The sequence below is a fragment of the Vitis riparia genome, chromosome 19 (assembly GCF_004353265.1).
Source record: "Vitis riparia cultivar Riparia Gloire de Montpellier isolate 1030 chromosome 19, EGFV_Vit.rip_1.0, whole genome shotgun sequence".
NCBI lineage: Eukaryota > Viridiplantae > Streptophyta > Magnoliopsida > Vitales > Vitaceae > Vitis > Vitis riparia.
The window spans coordinates 23985771-23995300 of NC_048449.1; the positions used below are offsets into that span (position 1 = coordinate 23985771).

Sequence of the window (9530 nt, forward strand, 5' to 3'; positions counted from 1 at the left end):
TGTAAATAGACTAATAATGTCTAATTTCATTTAATCTAGTTCTTTATTCCATTCTCTACAAGAAATTTTAGCCCTTATTAATAAATGAATGGAATATTGCATGGGTGTAGAAAAAAATAAAAATGGTTTGACGCCTATCTTATTGAAACCAAAAATTTATGAACCTCAAGATCATCTGAGACATTAGTTATCCTAGGGAATTATCTTTTAATCACCTTGACAAATAAGGTGCACTAGTAATGGTATAGAAACAGTGACAAGAAAAACACAAAAATCTAAAATTCTACCTTAGAAACAGGGTTCTCATATGTGGCCAACCTTCCTTTGATATCTTCTGATATATTGAGAATGCTGCATTAGTTTCTTTTCACCTTGTCATGGTGTAAGTGGTTCCGAGGGTTGCTTATGAGGTGGAAGCAAATTAATGAGAAAGGATTTCAAGTGTGAGAAAATAAAGGCTATGCTTAAATGAGAAAAACACCTAAGAAAAGGGTGAATTGAGTTTTTCAAAAACTTTTTCAACACAACAAATTCAAGCACAATATAATAAAAAAAATAAAGAGATAGAGTTAGAGAATTTAAACTCGGATTTTATAGTGGTTCGGCATTTCCTTGCCTACGTCCACTCTCCTCAATCTCCTAACCGAGTGAGGGTTCCACTAACTTGAAGCTTCAACCAAGCTTCCAATTTCTTTTACACTTGGATTCTGGCTCCAATGGGCTCTTACATAATCTCTTCAACATTCAAACCTCTTGAAGGATTTAACACTCAATTTTTACAAAAATGAATTCATCAACCTAGGTCAATGATAGCTCAAATACAAATCAAAGCTAGGATGACTCACAAGGGTGCACTAAAGGATATGCACATTAGCTGCCAGTCTTTTGTCTGTATAAGAAAACAAATATATCAAATAACCAATAATAATAATAATAATAATAATAAAATAATAAACTTGAATTTTAATCACTCAACTGTGATCAAATTTTGTGAACCATTAAAAAAGACATTTTGAATTATTCTAAAAAAAACACCAAAGAAAATGTGATATCCAAAAGAACTTGAATGAAATTATTGAGAAAGCAAAAAAATGTAATATCTAAAGAAAATGAACATAAATAATTTCATATAGATATTGAATAAAAACGAAGCCATAAGAAAATGAGAAGAAATGAGAATTCCATACTTGAAATGGTTCTCCTTATTGACGGAACCTTCACCAAGTATGGCCTTTGTATTCTTGAGCAAGTATTCACATGTTTCCCTTTAGTATCTTGCGAGTAGGTGCATATAATGAAAGATTTTATGTGTGGAACACATCTCTTCCAAAGTGATGTCGATTCAGTGCAATCACCAATAGGAAGGTCTATAAGTGAGTTGAAGTTGCCTTTCGAGTGCAGTAATGTTGCAAAACAAGAGTAGTGTTCAATTTGAGTTTGGATCATATCATCTGTGCATCCAATAGATAGAGACTTCAAGGAAGAATAGAGACAAAGCATTAATTGACATAGCACCTCAGCTCACTAAGAGATGTGAGGTTGTCTATCTAATTTGATCAAACTACTAAACTAAAACACTTAGATTATGTTTGGTTCCCTAAAAATACTAAGAAAAAAATGTTTAGGAAAATGATTTTCTCATATTTTGTTGTCTTTTGAAAAATACCAAAGAAAATCAAATATAAATAAAATTAATTAGAAATTTACACATTTTTCAAATAATTTAATCTTTATATTCAAGAGTTAAAAAAAGTGAAGTGAGTTTGAAGTAGCATACAAAAATAATTTATTGACTTTTACTTTTTTTTCCTTCCACTTTTCCTCTCTATTTTGTTTTCCTCACATTTTCCCTCAAATTTTCTAAGAACCAAATAGAGCTTAAATGATTTTTTTTTAAGAATATTTGGAACAGTGACATGATAAAGCCAACTTCACACTCATTATCAACATAAGCTGCTAAACTACAAGTCTACAACATAGATGAAGTACTGAATTCATTAACACCATTCTCTATTTTGCATTTACTTGACAATTATTGCTCTAATAAAACATTTAGACTACATCAATGGCTAAATTGAAAAGAGAGCAAAATTTCTTTTGTATCAGGCATCTAGTAAATACGAATGTTTGGACCATGTGAAATCTTCAAGCCAACCCAAAGTTGTTTCCTTTTGGAATCCTTTGGCCATTAGGTTAATGGTAAGCTTCTTAAGAAAGGAAGACTCTATGACCAATACTATTTATATTAGAGCTCAATATTTCCTCAAACTCTTAGAATGCAAAACACTCAAGCAAAATGATTTGAAGATGTAAAAATTTTCAAAGGAGTAAGCATTTAATAAAACAAATAAGGTGCAAATAAAAAGAACTACCAAAACAAATGAAAACAGAGGATTTTTGAATGTAAGATAATAAAAATGAAGTCATAGAAAATAAGAAGAAAAGTTAGGGATTTCGAACCTGAAAGACATTTTGTATCAGTTCAATCTTCATGGATGTATGATATCAATTTGTGGGATATGAGCAATCTTTACTTAGTCTTCACTTTTCCTTTCAGCAGCTTTCCTCTAAGTGTGAACAAATGCAAATTGTTTAGTGTTTGCAGGCTTTTGAGGGAACATATCTTCTGGCAGGGATGTCAATTCAAGGTAGCCATGAATTCCAAGTTTTGTAAGAGAGGTGAGGGCATCTATCAAGTGCAGTAATATTCCAAACACAAAACAACATTTAAGATTGAGAGTTGTCATATCAAACAGTTTTTTCTCAAACTCTTAGAATGTAGAACTCCAAGTAAAATGATTAGCTTAGTGCACAACATTACAATTTTTTGAAAATCTGAAAAATATTTTCAAAGTTATTGATGTGAGCATTTAAACAAACATATGAGGTGCCAATATAAAAAACTTTTGCTCAACAACATGGATGTTATTATTTTAGGAACAATGTGCTTGATGGCCCTCAATAATTTTTGGCCCTTACTTATAAATAGAATAATAATGTCCTATTTTCATGTAATTTAGTTCTTTATTCTATTCTCTACAAGAAATTTTAGCCCTTGTTAATAGATGACTGGAATATTGCATGGGTGTAAAAAAAAAAAAAAAAAAATAGTTGGCACCTATCTTGTGGAAACCAAAAATTTATGAACCTCAAGATCACTTGAGACACTAATTATCCTAGGGAATTCCCTTTTAATCATCTTGACAAATAAGGTGCACTGGTAATAGTATAGGAATAGTGATAGGAAAAACACAAAAATCTAAAATTTGACCTTGGAATAGGGTCTTCATATGTGGCCACCCTTCCTTCGATATATTCTAATATATTGAGAATGTTGCATTAGTACCTTTTAACTTCGTCATGGTGGGAGTGGTTCTAGGTGTTGCTTAGGAGGTGGAAGCAAATCAATGAGAAAGGATTTCAAGTGCTTAAATATTTCCTTGGGCTTCTCTATGATAAAAGTATGCTCTATGATCACAAGTTGGGCCTCCTCGCCTGAAATGCCTGCACGCAATAACAATTTCAATAGTGAGAAAGACATGAGCTAGTGTTTGTATTGTAGTAGGCATGTAGGCAAGTGATACAAGTTCACCTTTTCAATTTGTGAGCCAGTTCTACTAGGAATACCTTATCTTGGTCTCCCCAAATTATTAAGGTAGGCTGCATAACAAGTAAAGGCAAATTGTAACATAACAAAGATGATATAAGTAGAATTAATGGATTGTAAACTAGATGAATCCGAATTCAACCTGTGGGATCTTAGGTGGCTCTGAAAGTTTCCAATCTTTAGGAATATCTTGGATCAAATCTTTCTTCTCTTCTACAAACTCTATGCACATTACTTGTTAGTCTTATTTTTGTATTAGCAAACGAATATATCAAATAACTACTAATGATAATAAGAATAAACTTGAATTTTAATCACTCAACTATGATCAAATTTTGTGAATAGTTAAAAATGACATTTTGAAATTATTCTAAAAAGAAAAAAAAAAAAACCCCCAAAGAAAATGTGATATCCAAACAATTTACTTGAATGAAATTATTGAGCAAGCAAGAAAATATAATATCTAAAGAAAATGAACTTAAATAATTTCAAATGGATATTGAATAAAAATAAAGTCATCAGAAAATGAGAAGGGAGGATTTCATACTTGAAATGGTTCTCCTTACTGATGAAACCTTCACCAAGTGTGGCCCTCTGTATTCTTGGGCAAGTATTCACTTGTTTCCTTTTGGTATCTTGCAAGTAGGTGCATATAATGAAAGATTTTCCATGTGGAACACATCTCTTCCAAGGTGATGTCAATTCAATGCAGTCTTATTGGTGAAGGTCTATAAGTGAGTTTAAGTTGCCTTTCCAATGCAGTAATGTTGCAAAATAAGAGCAGTGTTCAATTTGAGTTTGGATCATATCATCTGTGCATCCAATAGATAGACTTCAATGAAGAAGTAGAGACAAAACATTAACTAACATAGCACCTCAGCTGAATAAGAGATGTGAGGTTGTCTATCTAATTTGATGAAGCTACTAAACTAAACTAGAACATTTAGGTTATGTTTGGTTCTCGAAAAGTATTAAGAAAATAATGTTAAAGAAAATGATTTTCTCAAGTTTAATTGTCCTATGGAAAATACCAAAGAAAATCAAATATAATTAAGATTAATTAGAAATTTATACATTTTCAAATTATTTAATCTTTAAATCAAAGAGTTAAAAAAAGTGAAATGAGTTTAAAGTATAATATAAAAATAATTTATTGACTTCCACTTTTTCTCTCTATTTTTTCCCTCAAATTTTCAAGAAACCAAACAAAGCCTTGATGATTTTTTTAAGAATATTTGGAATGGTAACATGATAAACCCAACCCCATACTCGTTATCTAACAAAAGCTGCTAAATTGCAACATAGATATATGAAGTGTCAATATAAAAGAATTACCAAGACAAAATGAAAACATAGCATTTTGATTCTTAAATAATAAAATGGGAAGAAAGGTTAGAGATTTCGGAACTACCTCCCATTGCAAATAGGCATCACTGTTGAAACGAACATGTGGGATATGAGCAATCTTGGCCCAGTCTTTACCTGTTTCCTTGTTGTATCTTTCCTCTAGGTGTGGATAATCACAGAAATAAAATGTCTGCAGTTTTTTAAGGGAATAGATCTCTTCTGGCAGTGATGTCAATTCAGAGCAGTCATAAATAATAAGTTCCGTGAGCGAGGAAAGGCTGCCCATCCAGTGTAGTGATGTTGCCAAACCAGAGCACTTAACAATGTGGAGAGTTTCGAGAGTGGAAACATATTGAAGCGGCTGCTCTGGGAGAGATATCATACCATCAATCTCCCGTATACGCAGAGACTTCAATGAAGAAGAAGCAGAGACAAACATTAACTGCCTCAGTACCTCTGCTCTGACTCCATGCAGGCTTAGTTCCTCAAGACGAGGTAATGAAGCCACATTGAAGGATACCAAGTTAGGGCATTCTCTAATCTTTAATTTAGAAAGACAATGGGATGAGGGCAGTTCCAAGGATTGCAAGTTAGGACTCTCACGGATCTCTAACGTTACCAAGCAAGAAACATGTTGAAGTAGCTCCTTCGGGAGAGATATCATATCATCTATGCTTTTAATATACAGAGACTTCAACGAAGCAGAGACAGACATTATCTGCCATATCACACCATATCTAACTGTGAACAGAGATAGTGTCTCAAGAGAATGTAAAAGAGCCACTTTGAAGGATGCCAAGTTAGGGCAACTTCCGATATGTAATTGAGAAAGAGAAGGAGACGAATGCAGTTCCAAGGATGCCAAGTTATGGCAATATATGATCTCTAATTTTGAAAGACAAGGAGATGAATGCAGTTCCAAGGATGCCAAGTCATGGCAATTTCCGATCTCTAATTTTGAAAGACAAGGAGATGAATGCAGTTCCAAGGATGCCAAGTTATCGCAATATCTGATCTCTAATTGAGAAAGATAAGGAGATGAATGCAGTTCCAAGGATGCCAAGTTATGGCAATAGCTGATCTTTAATTGAGAAAGACAAGGAGATGAATGCAGTTCCAAGGATGCCAAGTTAGGGCAAACTCCGATATGTAATTGAGAAAGAGAAGGAGATGACAGCAGTTCCAAGGATGCCAAGTTATGGCAATTTGTGATCTCTAATTGAGAAAGAGAAGGAGAAGAATGCAGTTCCAAGGATGCCAAGTTATGGCAATTTCTGATCTCTAATTGAGAAAGAGAAGCAGAAGAATGCAGTTCCAAGGATGCCAAGTTATGGCAATTTCTGATCTCTAATTGAGAAAGAGAAGGAGAAGAATGCAGTTCCAAGGATGCCAAGTTATGGCAATTTCTGATCTTTAATTGAGAAAGACAAGGAGATGAATGCAGTTCCAAGGATGCCAAGTTATGACACTTTCTGATCTCTAATTGAGAAAGATGAGAAAATGAAGGACCTTCCTCTGCTAGTAAGTCCACCCTCCACAATTCCTTCAACTTTGGCATGTCAGAGAGTTGGAGCGATTCAAGAGATGGGAAGAGTGGCGTTGTTAATGAACCCTCCTTTAACTCCACCACTTCTTCCATATTATGAACCTTCAAAGACTTGAGAGAAGGGAGTTGAGAAAAGGGTGGCAGAATTTTGCATCTTGAACATCCCGAAATTTCAATTTTAATTAGGTAGGGAAACAGGGAACCCAACCCATCATTCATCATCCAACTTGGAAACTCCGTACCTCCATAACCTTGTATAAAGATACCCTTTACGTGTTGGTGTGGTTGAAGGCCTTCCATCACTGACTTATGACCCTCATCCCCCCCATCTTGGCCCCACCGTTTCCATTGCAATCTCAAGGACTGAAGATATTGTTTCCTTTCAAAATTTCTCCCCTGGATACCAGTTCAACATCCCTAACGTTTTGAAGATTCCTTATGCATAACCCTCCTCTTAGTTGGTTAAGGCCTTTCAATTCACTCAAGCTACCAATTTTGTGATTCCTTAACCCTATGTCATTCCCAACCACAAACAATTGTAGACTTTGAAGTAAAGTCAACTTGCCGATTCCATGTGGCATATGAGTCAAGTCATTACATCCACTATTCTCCAAGTGTCTAAGATTGATCAATTCTCCTATATTGTGTGGAATCCTTTTTAACCTGTCACACCCTATGAGATTTAGTGTTTGCAAATTCTTTAACCTTGTAATAGCATTTGGAAGTACCTCAAAATTATTGTAGGAAAGATCAAGATACCTTAAATGACTCAATTTGCCTAAACACTTTGGCACCTTCTCTACACCCATATCACTAAAACTTAATGCATGTAGACATATAAAACTCGGAAAAAATGAATTTACAATTGTACTGTCCTTAAAAGAATCTTCACCAAGGTTTAGAAAGGTCCTTATGGGTTTTCCCTTTAGAGCCTTTATCATAGGATTTACCTCTTCAAACAATGATACATGACGAGCTTCTTCTGGAATGTTATTTACATCACTTCTTAAAATAAGGATCTCAGATCCTACAATTGATTGTGCAAGATCATGTATAAGGTCATGCATTTTAAAATGATAGGTTCCCGCCTTCTCCAACAATGACCTTGACAATAATTCCTCAACATATTGATCCCCTATATCCTCTAATTGCTCATTATTATCATTTGAAGATTGAATATAACCTTGTGCTATCCATAGTTGTACCACCGACTTTTTCTCAATCTCATAGTCTTTTGGAAATAAAGCACAATATGTAAAACATTGTCTCAAATGAGTTGACAAATCATCATAACTTAATTTCAGCACCCCTAGAACATTCTCATTTTCATCTCCAAGTGACAGCAAATTTTTATTGTTTCTAATAGACAACCACTGCCCCGGTTCTCTTTTAGACTGCAATATCATTGCTAAAGACTTAATAACGAGAGGAACTCCCTTGCACATTTTTGCAATTTCTTCTCCAATTTCTACAATTTCTGGCTTCAAAATCTCCTGTTCTCTAAATGCAAATTTTGAAAATAAAGCCCAAGACTCCTTTTCTCCTAGACCTTTCAAACTAACGGGAGACTTATCTTCCATAATGGATGCAACATTAAGTTTTCGGGTGGTTACTATAATTTTACTACCTCTAGCACCAACCATCAACAATGTTTTCACTTCATTCCATTTTCCAGGATTTTCGTTCCAAACATCATCAAGTACTAACAAGTACTTCTTTTGACTTATTTTTTCGTGAAGCTTGTCTTTCAAACCATCCAACGTCAGACTCTCCACATCCTGGACTCCCATAGATTTTGAAATCTTTTTGACCCACAGTTTGACGTCAAGACCATCACCAGAATCATCAGAAATGCAAACCCATGTCTTATGCTCAAAATGTTTTACTCTTTCGTCATTGTATACCAATTGAGTGAGGGTGGTCTTACCCAATCCCCCAAAGCCAACAATGGCAACAACGGAAAGAATTTCTTCATTGTTAGATGACAGCTTCCTTATTATCTCCTCTTTGTTTTCTTCTCTTCCTACAATTTCAGACGGCAACAAGAATGAGTGGGTTTCTCTCCCACTATTCTCTTCCCGTGTGTGTATTACTATGTCCCGTGGAGTCAGATTTAACATGGGGATTTCTTTTGCAATATCATCTATCCTTTCTTTGATATCCTTGAGTCTGTGACTCATCTTAAAACGAAAAGCAATTTGATTTTCAGATGACAAGAAGTGACTGACCTTCCTTGCCAACCCTCCTCGCTGCAGATAATGGGTTGCATAGTCATCCAGCAAGTCATCTGCGTCGTAAACAACACCTCTGAACCTCCGGACCCAATCTTTGACTGCACGATTGCTCTGCTGCTGCTTCTCCTCGGCATCCAGAAGCACAGCCTTGATGGCGCCGAGTTTCGCAGTGAGCTTGGTTATCTCCTTTGGAACACCATACATGGATCCAATTTCTTGAAACGCCGAGGACCCCAAGTTGGTCAAAATGTGCTCCACAACACCGAATGGAATTTGGTCAGCCATTTTGGAACAACTCAAAGTTGCAGAAAGCCAAGAAAATACAGCACGTACAAGATGAGAAGCTGAGGGAATTGTGAGAGAATAGGGTACAAAGTAAGAGATATCTTTATAGGGGTGGATGGGATGGGATGGGATGGGCCAAGCACATGGGTACTGGCTGATATTCTGGATTCGGTGGACAAATCAAGACGGTAGTCAATATAAAATTGATGTACCATTTATGCTCCTGTACTTCATTCATTTTAATTTTTTTCGTAACATTCAGTTACTTTTGGATCCGAAATTTGGAAAAATGCTAAGGTTAGGTTTGGCTCTCAGGAAAAATAAATAAATAATAAAAAAGGTTTTTTCACTATAAATTTGTTTTAAAAAATTAAATATAATTAAAATTAATTAAAATCTTATGTATTTTAAAATTATATAAGGAAAGAAATTAAGTAAAATAAATTTGAAGAAACATATAAAAATAATTTATTAATTTTTAATTTATTTTTTATTTTCCTTTTATTTTATT

General features: G+C 34.5%; 1 protein-coding gene across 1 annotated transcript; it reads right to left on the minus strand.

The window, feature by feature from the left end:
• Positions 1 to 1187: 1187 nt before the first annotated feature.
• On the minus strand, positions 1188 to 9097 carry LOC117909110 (putative disease resistance protein RGA4). Its single transcript, XM_034823011.1, is given in 9 exon segments — positions 1188 to 1451; positions 2461 to 2689; positions 3347 to 3504; positions 3593 to 3660; positions 3750 to 3829; positions 4155 to 4419; positions 5019 to 5803; positions 5999 to 6877; positions 6880 to 9097. Coding segments are annotated over 4 exon segments (3813 nt in total). The 5' UTR covers positions 9020 to 9097; the 3' UTR covers positions 1188 to 1451; positions 2461 to 2689; positions 3347 to 3504; positions 3593 to 3660; positions 3750 to 3829; positions 4155 to 4410.
• Positions 9098 to 9530: the final 433 nt, after the last annotated feature.